The 18,877-nt window shown below is 38.7% G+C and overlaps 1 protein-coding gene and 2 long non-coding RNA genes across 3 annotated transcripts; 2 read left to right on the top strand and 1 right to left on the bottom strand.

The window, feature by feature from the left end:
- The first annotated feature begins 4,478 nt into the window (after nt 1-4,478).
- LOC134225719 (uncharacterized) lies at nt 4,479-5,161 on the top strand. The gene is made up of 3 exons (XR_009983310.1): nt 4,479-4,563; nt 4,622-4,675; nt 4,749-5,161. It is a non-coding gene; the product is annotated as an uncharacterized LOC134225719 (long non-coding RNA).
- A 3,679-nt stretch (nt 5,162-8,840) lies between these two features.
- Nucleotides 8,841-9,373, bottom strand: LOC134220154 (uncharacterized). The gene is made up of 3 exons (XR_009981783.1): nt 9,289-9,373; nt 9,177-9,230; nt 8,841-9,105 (listed from the first exon to the last, which is right to left on the bottom strand). It is a non-coding gene; the product is annotated as an uncharacterized LOC134220154 (long non-coding RNA).
- Nucleotides 9,374-10,090: 717 nt separating this feature from the next.
- On the top strand, nt 10,091-11,501 carry LOC134227754 (vacuolar protein sorting-associated protein 37A-like). The gene is made up of 3 exons (XM_062709429.1): nt 10,091-10,366; nt 10,436-10,628; nt 10,694-11,501. The coding sequence occupies exons 1-3, from the start codon at nt 10,323-10,325 to the stop codon at nt 11,372-11,374; spliced, it is 918 nt and encodes a 305-aa protein (XP_062565413.1). The 5' UTR covers nt 10,091-10,322; the 3' UTR covers nt 11,375-11,501.
- The last annotated feature ends 7,376 nt before the right edge of the window (nt 11,502-18,877 follow it).

Here is an 18,877-nt window from a genome sequence, read left to right as displayed (position 1 = left end):
ATCAAATACATAATGAGTATGAAATGCATTTCTGTATTCTGTGCCCCTACCGTGAATAGTAAATCCTTATTCTTTACAGTTAAACCTACCATGTTGAACGTCGTTTCACATACTAGTATTGATGATAACATAGTCAAATAAACAACAATTCTTCTCTGCGACAACATAGTAAAATTTACATCAAATACGGTTGTTCTAAACACGCGTTGCGTTCTGCACAAATCAAGTGGTGAAATGTTTTTAATTTTACCCTCGATATAGTACACATTACTATGGTCTTTCTTTCAGTGTATGTACTACACGGATAAAAATAAAAAAGCTGTTCCGTGTATAGTAGAAAATCGAAAATTTGTTTTCAACAAAATGAAATATCTGCAGTTATCAGACGTCGCAACTCATTTCTGATTAGTGCGCATGATAGTACATCCATGCGTGCATGATGCGCACTACTAATGAAATATTTCAAATTGTCGCGACTCACGTCGCAGCGCGAGTGCTCAATCGCGCGGTCCGGTTTGGTGCCGGCCCGACAATAATTAGATTACATTTTAATCTAAAACAATATTCGATCTATCCACTCATTGTGATGCATACCCGCATAATAAAAAACAACATGTTATATGGTCAGAATCATTATTACGATGTAAGATATAGCTTCACAGTTTATGTTGCGGTTATCAAATACTTTTCGGCCGACTCAACCATAACTGCTCGACATCAACACTAAATGTCAATGTATAACATGCTGTCCCGAAAATGTTTTATATTTCCTGCATTATATGTCAACATTTTATCATACTGTCGAGCGAAAATTTTGCAGGCGAAAACGGCCGATTTTTTATGGTGACATAACTTAACAACCCATTCAACATATTGTTATTTGTCAAATAACCGTACCACAAACTGTTGGAACTTTATATGAGATTGTTCATATACAGTTGTCAACAGTAAAGGATACTGTTGCCGACCGCACGGGAAAATATCCATGTACAGTTTGTAATTATGCGGGTAATTCGACAATAAGCTTTGAATGATTAATTTTAGTTTAAGCCTTTGAAAAGATTATTTTCAGTTTAATCTAACGAAGGTTAAAGGCAATATATTCAACAGAAATGTTAGTTTTGCAAAACAAATAGGAAATAATTTGACATTTAAAAATTTGAAAAGAATAATCTCGGGAATAGTTTTGATTTTTTCAGAACTTTTACATTTATTTATAATCATACACTGTATTGATAAATTCATTGCGTGGCAATATTTCTATCAGATTATTTAGGGTCTGTCTCAATTGGATAATTAAACTGAAATTAAACTTAAAAGTGACATTTCAATAATTATCGAATAACCCTGCTCGCAGAGCAAGATTACTTTTGACAGATATCGAATCATTTTCCATCGATGTCCTATTGGAATTGCTGGGTAGCACCAGCCATTCTTATAACGGGGTGATTTTTTAATTTTCGAACTGTCACTTTTAAGTTTAATTCTCCAAATGAGACAGACCCTTAGACCGTAAAAAGGAGCATGCGGCGGTGATGAATCGATTTTAGCGCCTCCTCAGAACTGTCCCACAGTCGACCGCCATACCATTCAGGGAAATTATGCTTCCACTTCATAGAGCTGCGACTACTATTATAGGCTGGCCTTTAATTCTCTTAGGCACTGATTTTCTTTCTCCTCGAGGGCAATCGTCCGACCGATCCGAATCGAAGTAGAGATCCCCTTCCTGGCGAAGCGGTTTTCGCTGGTGCATTGTTCCGAACCTGAATTACACATGGCAAACGGAAGAAGTTAATTATCAATTTGGAGAACGATTTATTGAAGAAAAATATTACTTTTGTTTTTGTCTTTGTTACAATTTGCACACTGCATGGCCGAGCAGAAAAAAATAGAAACATGGCTCCCAATGTTCGTGACCTGCTTCAGCGCATTGCCTTCTTCGGTAGCCGTCGAATCTCGCGTCAACCAGAGAGCCTGATTAACGTTATATCTGTTGTTCACACCCCGAAACGAATTATATTATAAATAATTAATAGGAATAATCCGCTTTTAATAAAAAATACTCGGCAATCGTGGTAGTTGAAACTAATAAACTATATGTTGTCCAAGTCCGATGTTTGATAATGGTAGCCAAAAATCAACTTATTGAATAAATTTCAGATAAGCAAAGCAATGCATAAAATACTGCTTAAAGTGTAAGCGCTCAAATGATTAAAAGTGAAAAAAGCTCAAAAAGTTATAAATAATAAGCTAATTATCTTTTTCAATTTTCTTCGTGTAGGTATACAAAAAAGCGTGACAGAGGGAGGAGGGCAGATTTGTCAAATCGTCGTTTGAATATTTGTTAACAAAAGCAGATAAGTCGTTTTGAAAATGTTGTCTTGTATTAATAGATTGTGATAGACGAATCCAAGTAAACACCCAATGGCTTTCTCGCATTTAGGAAATTCCTCCAGATATTCCTCCGGATTTTAAGAATTGCTTCAGAGCTACATCACGGATTTAATTTGAAAATTTCTTTGCTAAAACTTTAGAAAACATCTCAAGGAGATATGCATTTGACGATTCCTTTACGATCTTTTTGAAATTTTTTTAGGTGTTTGTTCGAAAATGTGCCTCGGAAATACCTTTATAAAATACTTTGCAGATTTCTTCAGATATTCTTCTAAATTTTTTTTAGGAATTTCTTTGGAAATTTGATTAAGAATTCTTTCGGAAATTTCTTTGAATTTTATTTCAGCTGTTTTTTTTAAGAAACTTAAGAAAACTTTTGAAGGAAATGTTATGAAAACTCATATGTGAGCTCAAGATTCCCAAATTCAGTAGCCGCTAGGATTCCTTGGGTCCTTCGTAGCTTAGTTGTTCAAGGTACCAGTCTAGGGTACTGAGGGTCGTGGGTTCGAGTCCCATCGAAGGGAAACTGGTTACCTCCAATACATTTTTCAAATCATTCTCTTCCACATAATGTACACATTCACATATGAGTTTTCATAACATTGTAAATTAATGTCCAAGTCAGGTGGTTTAATCCCCGGAATATAGGCAATTAATTTTGATTGAACTGTTCTTAAGAAAATGCTCCGGAAATATGTTTGAGAATTTCTTCAGGAAATCCTTCAGAATTTCTTACAATAACTCCTTCAGGAAATGTGTTGATGCAAAAATATGAGATTGCTGGGTCCATGAGGTTAGGCATAATACGTTTTTTATATCGTGGGCTGTTTTTGAGGCATTTTATGCTTAACATCCTTTATGCCTAACGTACTCATGCCTAATGCCCTTATACTTGTTTGCGTGTCCAACATCTAGTTTGTTCTAGTTTGTGACCAACATCTAATTTGCTCGGACCTACCAGCCAAGGTACCGGTACTATAAGTGTCAAACGGCCAAGTTATAGCCTATTCAGATTACGCCATTTATGATCATAAATATCATGATAAACAACAACCAGATGCCATAGCGCCACTAGCGTTCACTAGCGTTCTATTACTGCTTTACTGTAAAAACCTTCCGAACATGCTTCGGATATTCTTTCGAAATTCTTTGGGATTTTTTTGGAACTCATTCAGAAGAATCTTGAGGAAAACTTTAGAAAACACCTGGAAGAGTTTTCCGGATATTTTGCTTTTAAGAATTCTTTGGGAATTTTTCGAGAATACCTTTAGAAACTCCTTTAAACAATCCATTCGGGATTCCTTAGGCTATTCTTTCAAGAATTCCTTTAGCAGGTTTTCACAAATCACTTTACATTTTTTTTTTGAAAATCCTTTCAGGTTTCCTTTCGGGAATTTCTTAAAGAAACCATACGTAAAATCGTCCGGAAATTCGTTTTGAAATTCCTCCGGGAATTCTTTTCGGATTTTATCTTGAAAATTCCTCTAGAAATAATTTAGAAAATTGCTAATCATTCTTATAGACACTCTTTTAGTGATTTCTTTGAAAAAATCCTTGGAAAACTGATCCCGAAATTCCTTCGGAAGTTCCTCCAGGAGATGCTTTGAAAAATCTTAACAAATTTAGTATTTTTTAATATCCCGCATAAATAAAAACCATCTACTCTACTGTTGTTATTATTCATATGAATTAAGCAATATGGTTACTTTTTACGTAATAATCGACATAAAATAAGATTGTATATTTATCTAGAACAAATATTATACAACAGTTTTAATCGACGACACCCTATGCAATAATTTTACCATATACTGTTTCTTTACAATATCTTTCAATCTAAATTTGATTTTCTTTAGGAAGAAAATGATAATCAATTGTTATAGACCGTCAACAAATATAATAACAATACTGAATATTGGTATGATATAATCATGTATACTCTAAATTAAACATTTTTTCGTTTGAATTCTACACAAACATGTGCACCATATGGTTCAATGATAAAAATATGGTAAGTGTTCTACTTCTGCAATAAGTGTGCGTATCTCACGATAAAAGGATTTTTTTTTCCGTGCGACTGTCATATTTTATTTAGATGCAATGTGTTGTTTCTCTCCATCTAGCACTTTTTATTTTCAATATATTCTTTATTTGTTGCATCATTAAAAAGTAAGTACAAATAATTAAATTGGCAAATGAATAAATTAATCCTTATGTTATTCCTCAGTTTACAGCAATTCGAAGGAAGGGAGAATTTCAGAGGCGTCAACTATGTTTATAGGTAAATATTTTTACATACATATTCATATCTATAATAAGAATATTTATTTTCCTCGTACGTTTCCTTATTACAGATGACCCATCGCGCCGAAAGAGACGATTTTCAATTCCAGCATAAGCACATAAGGCACATTTGTCTTAGGAGGAGCAGTAGAACACTGAGCGAAGCCATGCCACAAGGGTGAAGCAGATTGTGCAGCTGTGGAGGGACGATGCTGGCAAGAAGATCCTGGGTCGCAGTGGCACTGGACGACGAGCAGCGCTGTTGAAGGAGATGGACAAGTGCACCGAGAAAACGGCCACGGCTTCCGCCATGTCAAACAGCTCTTCAATTTTCGGTCCCCATAGACTATTGTGTGAAGCAGAACGTCGAATTTATTTAAAAAGAAAAGCATGTAGAATACCATGATTTATACTTAATTAAAAACACTATAATGTGATATATTTGTCGTATTTTAATTCAAAAGGGCGAGAAAACTGCCTATGTATGTTCCTAGCAACTAAAGATAAGGGATAAGGTCCCACGATTTTTTGATGTATCATTCTACTGTATCCACATTTCATCTCATACTGTTTTATATAAAAACAAGGATTATACCTACACTATATCACATGTTGTGTATCGAAAAAATGTACTGAAAATGACCTCTTTGTATGGTAATTATACTTAACCGCCCATTACCCAAATTGTTGATTTGTCAAACACAATATAACATACTGTGAGAACCATTTATGGTGAGGTTAGTTTATCATACTTATACATAGCCACCATTATAGTAGAAATAACGTTATTTATCGTCATGAATGATCTGATAGATGGGTGATTTATGGTTCACAATTATGCGGGATATTCATCAAGAATTTCCAAGGGAATACTCAAAAGAATTTACAAAGTAATCCCTAATTGATTTCTCGAATAAATTCCTAGATTTTACCAAGAATAGCTTCGGAAATTCTCCAGGAATTCTTTTGAAGATGGCAAAACGTTTTTTTTTGCGGAACAATGATCCATTAACGTTCAATACATTTTTAATAGATTTGATTGGTATATTTATCAAAACATTTTTAATGATTTTTTCATCTTTTGAAAGAATTTCACTCATGATCACCGGGTATTGAAATTTCCCTGATTATGTTAGGAATTCCCTGATAATTCCAGGTTTTTTCTAGGTGGGGAGAAATTCCCTGATAATTTCCAGGTTTTCCAGGTTTTGCTGTTTTTTTTGTGCTGTTCATCCAGCAATTTTTCCAGCAAAAATGTTTACTGTTCAATCAGCAAAAACGATTTTCATAAAAGTGACAGATCGAATACTAAAAGTTCAGCAAAATATTATTGAATTTACTGGTTATCAGTAATTTGATGAGTAAATACAATTTGCTGTTTTGTCAGCAATTTTCCACCGATTTGCTGAAATTACAGCAAAGTAAATCAAAAATTGTAATTAGAAGAAAAAAAACAATAAAAAAATACACAGCTCATGAAGCTGCAGATCAATAAAGTTTTATTCTCTTATATGTCGAATGTACACAGATGGCTTATTTGTTAATCTAATTGCAACAAAAAAACAACAAATTTTATATGATTCATCAGCCGTCTATTTCTGATTGACATTCACGCGTCATTGTTGGTCTGTTTCGCGCTTCTCTTTTGTCTGAAATAGCACAGACAAACAGACATAACACATTGTACATTCACTCATCAAATTCATCGTTGTTCAAACACTAACGACATCTGTTGATTTCAGTTTGTTGGGCAAATCACGAACCAGATGGCGGTAGTGAGCAAACGTCAAATTAGAGCAAACTCGATGCGAGCGCCACGAATGATCGATTGGCTAACTAATGATTATTTGAATTGACCAGTAAATCAGTGAACGATGGAAATTTGACGAGTGTTATGTCTGTTTGTCTGTGGAAATAGTAAAATGAACAATGTCAATTTTTTTAGAGTACAGATTTGTGTTTTTCAAAAAAATTGGAGTAATGTTTATGTAATTTGATTTGTACTTACGGGAAACTTTCTTCAAAATAAATCTGGTTCCACCAATGGCTGATGTTTTTGAATGGCATGTTACTTATTCAATGAATTATTGGCAGTGGCTGATTTTCTACTCGCCGCTATCACATCCCTGCGCTATAGTATATGCGCAAAATAGCCAGCATGAGTTAACCGCCAGAAATTTGTATGGCGAAAGACATCTAACGCGTGTTTTCTCAAGATTAGGAACTTTTCATGAAAAACTATTTGGTACCGGATATGAAGGATGGTGTCCGCTACTACGCCTACCAAATATTTTTTCGATTAAGGTGCTTAATTTCGAGTAATCGAACCGTAGATGCCTTTCGCCATACTGATTTCAGAAAGTTAACTCCTTCTGTGCCGCTGTAAGCACGCTCAAAGCAGGCGATTCATTGCTGATGATTTGTACACTGCCAAAAATATCTATATAAGATTATAAGATATATGTGTCGCCGTTATAGATTTTTGCAATAGCGTCACCCTCGGCGTCACCCTAATATAATCGATATAGAACAGCCCCGTGGCAAGAGCTGCTTCTCAGCGTAGCGAACATCTTCATGAATATGTCCAGCATACATTTTGAAAAGTACTTCTCCCGAATCGTGCCTTTACAAGCAACTGGATTTTATCCTAAATATTGTTGGCTACACTTTTTCAATTTGGTCAAAAATAATACCAGTTATTATGGACATGTAAATATAATCCTAAAACATCTTTCAGCACACCATATATTTCATTTCATTTTCACTCATGAATGTTGTTTGATTTGCATCCCCGGGCCATTTCAACTGTGATGCTCGTCACAGTATAAACAATAATAATATCTTTTGTTTGATTCGGAGCGGGAGAACAAGATACGAAATATGATTTCGTGTAGCGTTTGATTTCACCTGTAGATTCCCTCCAATTCGTAAGTTTATTATATTTTATCATCAAATAACATAATTCCCATGGTCAATGATGTAAATCTTGCAAATTATTTTGAAAACAATTTTCAGATTTAACCAAAACAAATAGTAAACAAAACACATGATGTTTATTTTCGTACAATAACAACGGACGGTAATGAGCTACCGTCCGTGGACATGGTGGCTATTGTCAAACCCCTTGTGAAAGTATAGGACGCCAGGGGGGTGATATAGAACCACACATAAATTAAATAATTGCTAATTCGAGACCACACATAAAGTTTATTTGGACATATATTTAATTAGTAGTTCGCGTGGAGAATGGTTATGTGTGCGCTGATATACATCATAAGTTAAATCTATGGATTTTTGCCAATAAATATGTGTGGATTTTTAGTAGTGTACGCTAAACGCGAGGGAAAATAATTATGCGTTGAAGGAGAGGCGTGAATTGCAGGGCTTTTTCTCAGCCATGTTGATAATCGTTTTGAAATTATAAGATATATAAATTGCTGAGATCCAGCAATAATTAATTTGCTGTTATCAATTCAGCAACTGCTTTTGCTGGTTTTCGGTACGTTTGGTGGTGTTTATCCAAATGACAGATATTTTACTGATTTACAACAGCAAAAATAAGTTTACTGGATATAATTCAGTAATGCTTAATACTGCTTTACAGTAAACTTTCAGGAAAAAACACTGTATCAGCAAACTGAGAATTGCTGATATGATCCCGCATAATTGTGAACCATAAATCACCCATCTATCAGATCATTCATGACGATAAATAACGTTATTTCTACTATAATGGTGGCTATGTATAAGTATGATAAACTAACCTCACCATAAATGGTTCTCACAGTATGTTATATTGTGTTTGACAAATCAACAATTTGGGTAATGGGCGGTTAAGTATAATTACCATACAAAAGAGGTCATTTTTCAGTACATTTTTTCGATACACAACATGTGATATAGTGTAGGTATAATCCTTGTTTTATATAAAACAGTATGAGATGAAATGTGGATACAGTAGAATGATACATCAAAAATCGTGGGACCTTATCCCTTATCTTTAGTTGCTAGGAACATACATAGGCAGTTTTCTGCCCTTTTGAATTAAAATACGACAAATATATCACATTATAGTGTTTTTAATTAAGTATAAATCATGGTATTCTACATGCTTTTCTTTTTAAATAAATTGACGTTCTGCTTCACACAATAGTCTATGGGGACCGAAAATTGAAGAGCTATTTGACATGGCGGAAGCCGTGGCTGTTTTCTCGGTGCACTTGTCCATCTCCTTCAACAGCGCTGCTCGTCGTCCAGTGCCACTGCGACCCAGGATCTTCTTGCCAGCATCGTCCCTCCACAGCTGCACAATCTGCTTCACCCTTGTGGCATGGCTTCGCTCAGTGTTCTACTGCTCCTCCTAAGACAAATGTGCCTTATGTGCTTATGCTGGAATTGAAAATCGTCTCTTTCGGCGCGATGGGTCATCTGTAATAAGGAAACGTACGAGGAAAATAAATATTCTTATTATAGATATGAATATATGTAAAAATATTTACCTATAAACATAGTTGACGCCTCTGAAATTCTCCCTTCCTTCGAATTGCTGTAAACTGAGGAATAACATAAGGATTAATTTATTCATTTGCCAATTTAATTATTTGTACTTACTTTTTAATGATGCAACAAATAAAGAATATATTGAAAATAAAAAGTGCTAGATGGAGAGAAACAACACATTGCATCTAAATAAAATATGACAGTCACACGGAAAAAAAAAATCCTTTTATCGTGAGATACGCACACTTATTGCAGAAGTAGAACACTTACCATATTTTTATCATTCAACCATATGGTGTTCAAATGTTTGTGTAGAATTCAAACGAAAAATGTTTAATTTAGAGTATACATGATTATATCATACCAATATTCAGTATTGTTATTATATTTGTTGACGGTCTATAACAATTGATTATCATTTTCTTCCTAAAGAAAATCAAATTTAGATTGAAAGATATTGTAAAGAAACAGTATATGGTAAAATTATTGCATAGGGTGTCGTCGATTAAAACTGTTGTATAATATTTGTTCTAGATAAATATACAATCTTATTTTATGTCGATTATTACGTAAAAAGTAACCATATTGCTTAATTCATATGAATAATAACAACAGTAGAGTAGATGGTTTTTATTTATGCGGGATTTCAGTCTCGATTTCAGTAAATGATTTTGCTGGATCACGAAAAGAATATTAAATATTAATTAATTATTTGGTGTGCAGTGTAGGGCTTGGGCTTCACTGTATTGCTCAATGTTTTCATGAACGGGTTCGCTTCTTGACAGTTCGCATGATTTTATTTTTTTCATCTTCGTAACAAAAAATAAATACCAAATTTTAAAAACAACTGCTTTTGTAAACAAGATTTCAAACATCGATTTGACGAATCTGAGAGTACTCCTATATCAGATAGCAGAATTCTTCACCTATGTGCTGATGGTGTAGTTTGCGTGAAAGTGCTATCAGATTCGTCAATAATCGATGTTTGAATCTTTGTTTACAAAAGCAGATAAGTCGTTTTGAAAATTTGGTATTGAAATATTTTTTTTAGGTATTTCAGTGATTTCACGGATTTCACTGGATTTAAAAAAATTGTGATTTTCATAAATTAGAGTTATATAGGCTGAATTGGATTGTGCAGTAGAATGCGAAAGCGGCAAATTGACACTCTTAAAATATTTAATATAAAGTAAGTACCTAGATATCTAACAATATGACCAAATTCAATAATTCCAAAACTATCCCATTACTAATTCAGTGTCCAAGAGGTTACAGAAAATGAGGAATATCTGGTTAATTTTGAATCCGGAGGACGTGACATAGCAATCAATATAATTTTGGGACCGGAATTCCCTAATGCGAAACCTAAGCTTGTAGTGAGTCCCATTCTGAGTCATCCGTGGGTGAACACGAGCACTGGCGAAATCGAAAATGCCCCGGGGATATTAAATGTAAGTAAACCTCGGATTTCAAAAATTGTACTGATAGAAGTGTTACATATTTTTGACTATTTCAGTATACCATTCATTCCGATTTAGGACGAGTTGTCCAAGCTATCAGTCGGGAATTTGAGAAACATCCGCCCCAGTTACTGAATGAAACTCCTGGAACACCACAGCATAGTCGAAATGGTAATAGCCAAGAACCGAAAGCACCAGAAGGTCGAATGGTAGCCTCTCCGGTTACACCTGAGCAAGATGTTTTCGGACTTCAAGGTCTCAGCTTGGATGATCTCAGTCGACTGAACAGCGATGAAGATTGTTTAGAACATTTCATCGAAAAGCTGGGCTTCGTTCAGAACCAAAGCAACGAAATGAATCATCTGTTGGATCAAATCGAAGTGACTGCCACGGAAAACCTTGCCAAAAAGCAACTGATCGATGAACGAAAAACTAAGCTTGAGGCAATGTATCTTGAGTTCAAACAGCTCGGTGCTAGATACGAAGCTTCAAATCAGAAGTATCAGAAAAAGTCGGAGGATTTTTCCCCGCAACACATCAAAGAACTACTGCAGATTGCAGTTGCGGCGGCGGACTCTCGAAGCGACGAAGAAGCGCAAAAGTTTCTCTCCGGCGATAGCGATGTGGGTACATTTTTGAACAACTTTATTGAATCGAGGAAAAGTTACACGATGCGGAAAGCCAAAGAAGATCGGCTAGTTCAACAATTGACGGCTTTGGAGCGAGCTGCTTTCTGATAAGGTTTCGTGCTAGGAAATACTAACCTTGGGTGTACATTTTTATTGTGATATGTATTTATATCTTTGTTGAATAATTTGGCATTAGCCTGTGCTTGGAAGAATAAACAACGGCTTAAAAAGCAAACTGTCAATTATTCGGTTTGTCGACTTGCTAACCAAATTTTTTTTCATGGTTTTTGTAGAACTTCTACATCTGAGATCAAAATGGTTCATTCCGCGAAATGGTCAAATTCCGCGCAATGTACATTCCGGGAAATATCGCATTCTGCGGACTTGGGACTACGCGAAATGGAATTCCGCAGTTTGTCATACAACCTAATGAACATTTATTTTAACTGAAACTTTCACGAGTTCATATCATCCTTATGAATTTTTGAGGATGAACTCTTTACGAACAATGAAAAATTATTATCAAGGACTTAGTCAGCGGAAATCAGTGAGGAGCGGAAGTGAAAAGTTAGATTTTTTTAAAGATGTTTTTTCCGACGTTTCAAAATACTTTATAAAAACTATGAAGCTATCGCAAAATTCGACAAATTAAAGCCGCTAAGAGCAAAAATGTAAAAAAGTGCGTTTTTCTATACTAATCTGCATATAGTGCTTAGAAGAACCTGTGATATAAACAATTTTACTTTTCTTATGGCCCCGCTTAACACGCATTTTTTCTTCTCAATATTCACGATGTGATATACTAGGGTGGTTCAAAAATTCGATATTGCTCCACAGCGCTTATCTGATTCTTTATCATGTTCATAATTTTGGTTCCTTATTTGGCAAATCCCATTGTTTTCTTAGGTGCCCGCCAGAGTAAACGCGACGTGCGATGCGACGCGACGCGACAGTGCAATTTGACAGCCTGTTGTTAATGATTGTTATTCTTTTACGTGAGTCGCGTCGGGTCGCATCGCTCGTCGCGTTTACTCTGGCTTCACCCTTATGGGATTGGTTAAATTAGGACCACTAGTGCGACAACTGGTGCAAAGGACGTCAAAAATTAAGTAAAATCATTTTACTCAATTATGCTTTTCTTGTTTTGGAGGAGATCAAAGGTGTTATCGTATCATATGAATATGCTTTATCGATATGAACTTGGTTTGCGGTTAATAATATTGTTCCACATATTTGAGTGACAAATTGTATCTAATAAATTTTCAAAATATTGTTTTTTTACAAACTGTTTTGGTATATTGTTCTTTTTTGCCAATATGAATCAACTTATTTTTCAAGTTTCTATCATTGGAATTTCGATTCCATTTTAATTTTGATTAATGCGCAAAGATCTAAAGACATCCAAGGACCATTTTGGTGTTTAACTGTAATTGTTTTAGATACAGTTCTGTTACCTACATCGAGAAAGTATATTATTGTAAGCATTCTGAATTTCGCCCAAGGTCTTCGGTGTGTCGCTATCGACAATCATTGTATTCAAGAAACATCCAAATTCTGTCTGGGAATGGCAATGGTCTATATTTTTTTTTTTGGTAAGTACAGTTGTTTTCTTGTGAGTTGATCTCATGTATGTTGATAACATTTGTGAGTGATCACTTCTTCTTATTGGCATTACATCCCCACACTGACACAGAGCCGCCTCGCAGCTTAGTGTTCATTAAGCACTTCCACAGTTATTAACTGCGAGGTTTCGAGCCAGGTTACCATTTTTGCATTACTATTATCATGAGACTAGCACGATGATACTTTTATGCCCAGGGAAGTCGAGACAATTTCCAATCCGAAAATTGCCTAGACCGGCAACGGGAATCGAACCTAGCCACCCTCTGGTGTGATCCCTTACGTCTGAAAAATAGTGTCATTACGAAAGCAGTCTACGTTTTCTAATCGACAGGTAAAATGGTTTAGCAGATTATTGCTTATTGGCCTAGTTGCAAATGTGTTTAAACAAGCCATTCCGTATGATTTCAATAATGATCTACACCTTATTTTCCCTTGTTGGGTATTTTAATCACTGCGACCATTTGTTAGATCATTTGTTTGACTGCCTCGCAATCAAGGTGTTTTTCCAGATGTCCTCTATTTTAGAATGTTCCCAAGATTTGAGTTCCATTCGAAGAGAACACGCAGATACACCACAAAATGGTTCGGGACCCTATGAATTGTCGAGATGAACCAAGTCTGGCCAGCATATTAGCTTGTTCATTGCCTTCAATGCCACAATGACCAGGAACCCAATACATGTTCTTTTTGTTACGACTACCCAAGGTTTGGAGTGACTAAACACATTCCCAAACGAGTTTAGATGTGCATGTTGCTGATTTCAAAGCATTCAATGCTGCTTGACTGTCAGATATTATGCAAATATTTGAACGCCTATAACTTCTGCGTAAGCATAATTTAGAGCATTTAAGAATAGACTGAACTTCAGCTTGGAAAACAGTTGGCCATTTGCCCATGGGAATCGAAATATTTATCCCTGGGCCAGTCACGCCTGCTCCAACTTGATTGTTCAGCTTTGAACCACAATTGATCCTGAGTGAAGATTTGGTCCACCGTTATCCCAAGTATTTCGCTCAAGATTAATTACATCAACGATAAAAATTGTATCTTCTCCTCATCTATACCTTACAACATTGCTGTTAACTAAATTCATTGGAATATTCAAATCGCCCTTAATAAAAAAGAATGGTTAAACTACACTTGCTGTGGTGTTTCGAAAAGAATAGATGAAAAGATGATGAAGAGAATTCGTTTTCTGCATGCACGCCCTTATATGGTCGGAGAGCTAGATATATACAATGCTGAAACAAAGTAGCAAAAATTCTGGGGGAGCTAGTTTAATCCTAGGTGGTACTAAAGTTCCCCCTAGCCCCCTGTAGTTACGCCAATGATAATAGGTATATAAAAGTCAGAATAATCTATTGATGCTCATAAAAATCAGAAATGTCACTCGATGTATTGCTCTCATCAAGCTCCCTATCATTGATTTCCATTTGCAACAATTCTATATATAGTGTTATCAGTCATCAGTTTTATGGGCAAAGCAAGATAGCACGTGATAAATGTTCAGTTAACCGAAATACGAATATCCGCATTACAACAAATGAACGAGTATTCTAACTAACGCCAGCAAGAGTAGGTAACACGAGAATAAGAACACACATATTTATAGACGTTTAGCCGGTAGGACACAAAGCTAAGTTACAACACGTAACATGGCAATATTGCGGTGGCCGACTAAGCAGCAAATGCATCCAGCAGCTGAAACAAAGACCATAAGCCAGCGAGAAAGCGTTACCACACAGAGTCGGGATTCCATACTTTTTTGAATTTCTTCTCGCCGTTCTTCGCCTTGGGACAGAAAAGGGAAACGGAAGCTTCGCGTATAAAGTATTTCTTTTATTTTTTTCTTTTTTTTTTACATATTATTCATAGAACTATTATAACAAAAAAAAAATTCATGTCTTCTTCATCTTTTAGTTATTTCAAGTCTGATAACGTAGTGTGGAGCGTCATTATCAAATGCGTTGGATTTAGAATCTTCTATGTTCGATTCATTATACAGTTCTCACAAAATTTTACGAACTCTACAATTGACTTAGGATTGACTTAAGAAATTGACCATTAGACCGCACATACGATTCTTTGAAGTTTTGTGCATAGATTTGTGGGAAATCTTACCCTATTTAAAAAAGAGCGCTTTCGATTTCCTTTTGTATAAACGAGGCGCCTAATAAAGGATTCGCTAAGGGCTCTACTGCATAGATATTATTTTCAGTGAAATGAAAGCTTGTACCTGGTCTGAATAGGCCAGAATAATTTGTGAACATACTCTAAATGCCCATAAATGCATAACAGTCCCATGCTTGCAGAATGCAGAGTTATGCCCATGTGGATCATATTTACCCCCAAATTTCAACATGGTAATGGTAATTCTTCCAGTAATAGAAACTGTATGTCCAGCAGTGTTCCTCAAGATGTTACCAACTGTGAGTGATATGAATGGAAAACATTTTGGTGTGAGGCTAGCTTCATGTGCGCAGAATCGCTCTATACACCAACCGTATCAATACTCTCAATGCAAGCACATGCACAATCATTTGAATACACTCCGCTCTGTATCCAATATCAGTTAATTATCTGAAGGTACTGACGTATAGTAAATGTGAAAAATATGTTAAATCAGCTTCGGGTCTTGACATACGTACATTGACTTTTAATATTTTCTTACTTCAGTGACTACATATATTGAAGTGAATTGTTCGTTACTGAGCAGAGCAGCATGAGGTTTATGTAGCCGCCGTTCCACATGTTGCACAGCGTGATGGCAAAAATGTTGGCGCCGTGGTATGAAATTAAGACAAGGGCATTTGCAACTTTTTGTTATGTGTAGCAGGCCTTGACAAATCGATACTTTATTTTTTTGCAATTCCTGATCATAATACCTGGTTTACAATTGGCGTTAGAGTGATGAAACGGCCTACTTTTTCATACTAATGACATGGGTGCTTTAATGAACATTATGCAACGCAAATGGGTTGCATAAAATCCATTATAGCACTCATTTGGGTGCTATAATGGAAAACCAGCATTAAAACAATAGTTACATGATCACATTCAGCTAAATTGGCTCGGGTGAGTGTTCAAATAGTGTATTCTTTGTGTCACGTAATAAATTAAATAATTTTATGGGCATGCTTTATGGTCTGTCGAACACACAATGGGGCACGATAATATAGAATCTGTTTGTTTTCTGCAGCCACATGATTTTTTTTGTAAGATTGGTCACGTTTTTTTTTCCTAAGCAATGGAGGGGGAATCTGCTCAACAGACATCCTGGGTTGACCAGGAAGTGCGGGGTTAGGGATCACCGAGGGAGGCAGGACTACATCCCCGATCCGCTAAACCGTTTCCATTGCCGCCAAGCCCATAGTCCCTTCGGTACAACCAGAAAGTAATGGTTCAAAGGGGGGCCAGTGCACAACTTACCCTCGAGGTTAGCTGCGTGTCTTTGCAGCACCGAACATCGTAACTCGCTTTTTTAGAAGAACACCGTGGTATCGTGCCAGCGCGTTGCCGGCTTTCCAGGTGGCCTTACCACGCCCTATGTCCTCGGAAGGTGGGAAGGGTCGACTTCGCGCCTGCTTCCCTCTGCACGACTGGTATCAAGAATGATGATGCCGCGAGCACCCCAAATTGACCTTTCTGCGATAGGGCCTATTCGCCAGCACACAGAGGGACTTGCCGACGCGGTGCCTACGCCTGCCCCTGCCTTGACGAGGACCCCTTTCCGCCCTCGGGCTCGGAACCCGCCCGGTTTACCAACGCCGCGAAAGCAACGATACCATGTTGTTCTTCGCGCGGCCACTTGTTCGATAAAAGGATCGGGTTCGACCACAGAGCATGACCACCGGTATGACCCATGAAGCCGACTCAGATCCCTTGGACCACCTCTTATTTGCGCCTGAACTAGCCATCCTTGAGTCCACGCGCCACCTTCTGTGTAGCTCCGAGACGATTTGGGCGATAGCCGATAAAACTTCATCTTTACACATCCTCCGAACTAGGTTGTCCGGGGTAGTGTCCAGGCCACATGTGGCAAGCATGTGGTCACGCATTGCGCGAAAACGTGGGCACACGAACAACACGTGTTGCGCCGTTTCCTCTAAACCTACGCACACCAAACACTCGGGCGAGGCCGAGCAAGCCAGCTGCCTTACCTGCACTGTGAATTTGCAGCACGCTTAAACGCCCCCATGGGGTGCTTGCTGTTCACAGCTTTGCTGGAACAAATCAAACAATTGGGAGGGTTCGTGCAGCATTGTGCCTTATGTCCCTCCAATCCGCAGCGTCGGCAGAGATTGCTTCTGTCAGGGCCTTTGCAGTCCCATTGCTTGTGCCCCGGTTCCAGGCACTTGAAGCAAACTTCGGGTTGCTCGTATATGCCCACAGTGCATACCGACCATCCCACCTTGACGCTCCCTAACTTGACTACCTTGGAGGCGTCCGCTGCAGATAGCCGAACCAATGCTACCTGCGTCCCTGCCGGAACTTTCCGTAGCCGAACGGCTGCGGTGGGCGTCTCCACTTCACACTGTCGCCGCAGTGCCGTGACGAGCTCTTCGACTTCGGTGATCTCGTCCAGGTCTTTAACCCTTAGATTCACCTCCGTAGTGAGTGCCCTCACCTTGACCGTCTCGCCTAGAACTTCCTCCGCCAACTTCTTGTAGGCGGCGCCCTTTTGCGAGACGCCCCGCTTCAGCTCGAGGATCATCTCACCCATCCAGGTACGTACGTCGGCGCCGAGTTCACCGAGCTTGACGTCACTCCTCATCGCCTTCATCGTCACTCCACTTAGCCTCGTCCGCCGTGATGACTAGGGCATCGGCCCTGGAGCGATTGGCGCCTACCCTAGACTTCTTGCTACCCTCATTCGCCTGGGTCTTCTTTTCGGCCCTTGACGTCTTCGGTTTCCTCTTGTTCTTGACCAGGGTCCAGGAGGCGTCATCCCCCTCTATTTCCCTGGTCTGGTGCGGCTGAGAACTTTCAGCCTGCCGTAACCCCTTACCACCGTCTTTCCTGAGTGGACGGACCTTTCCAGGTCCTTCCTCCCCTGGTTTTGGAGGTACCTGGCCGGGGTTCAGCTTCCCAGCCCCACTACCCTTGTTCGGGGTAGTAACCCTCCGCGTTTTGGAGCGTTCCTCGGGGAGCTCATCCCCTGGAGACTGTCTCCCCCGTTTTTGTGTCTGCTCCGTTGGAGCAGTCACCCCCGACGTACCCGCAAATACTTGAGCCTCAGTCTGGGTAGACTTTGGTACCACCGTCTTCGCTGGCACGCCCTCGGTCGATTCGACCTTGCCCGACTCCGCGAATCCTTGGGCCTCAGTCTGGGTAGACCTCGACTCCACCGATTTCACGGGTTTACACTTAGCCGTCCCGACCGCCCTATCCAGCTTGGCGTCCAGCATCGACTTTCAAAGTTTCTGCAAGCTCCTCTTGAGGTCCTTGCTGATATTATGCTTCGATGACGCAAAGTCGATGATGGCGTCCAGCTGTTCCGTCGCCACCTCGAAGGCCGAAAGCCCATCGCGTTTGCGGTTCATCGCCTCCACAAGCCATGGGCCGTCAATAACCCCTACCGGCGTTTTTTTAGCCTAGAGGAAGGTTGAGTGACCCACGCTGGCGCTGTGCACTGAGCTGCCGACTATTGCCCCTGGCCTCCTAAGCGAAGACCTGAACAACCCACCTCTTGCGAAGGGGTTGTCGCCTACACTACTACCACTAATTGAAGAATTGACTTGGTTTTCCATTTTGGTCCCACGAGTTGCTCGGGAAAAGAGGTCCACCACGCCAGAGCCCAGCATGACGCGGTAAGGGACAATTACTGTGGAGGGTGCCCAGGTACCCCACAGGCTCCGTTAAAGGCCTAGCTTATTATTTCACCCCCCTGGCCATGCATCCCCTCGGCACGGGTCGCTTGACGCCTTGGGATTAGGGATTAGGGACGATGGTCCCGGTCTAACTCGCAGTGGCCATGGGGAGGGGTCG

Source organism: Armigeres subalbatus, chromosome 3 (assembly GCF_024139115.2).
Source record: "Armigeres subalbatus isolate Guangzhou_Male chromosome 3, GZ_Asu_2, whole genome shotgun sequence".
In the NCBI taxonomy this organism is placed as follows: Eukaryota; Metazoa; Arthropoda; class Insecta; order Diptera; family Culicidae; genus Armigeres; species Armigeres subalbatus.
This window is presented reverse-complemented; position numbering and strand designations above follow the sequence as displayed.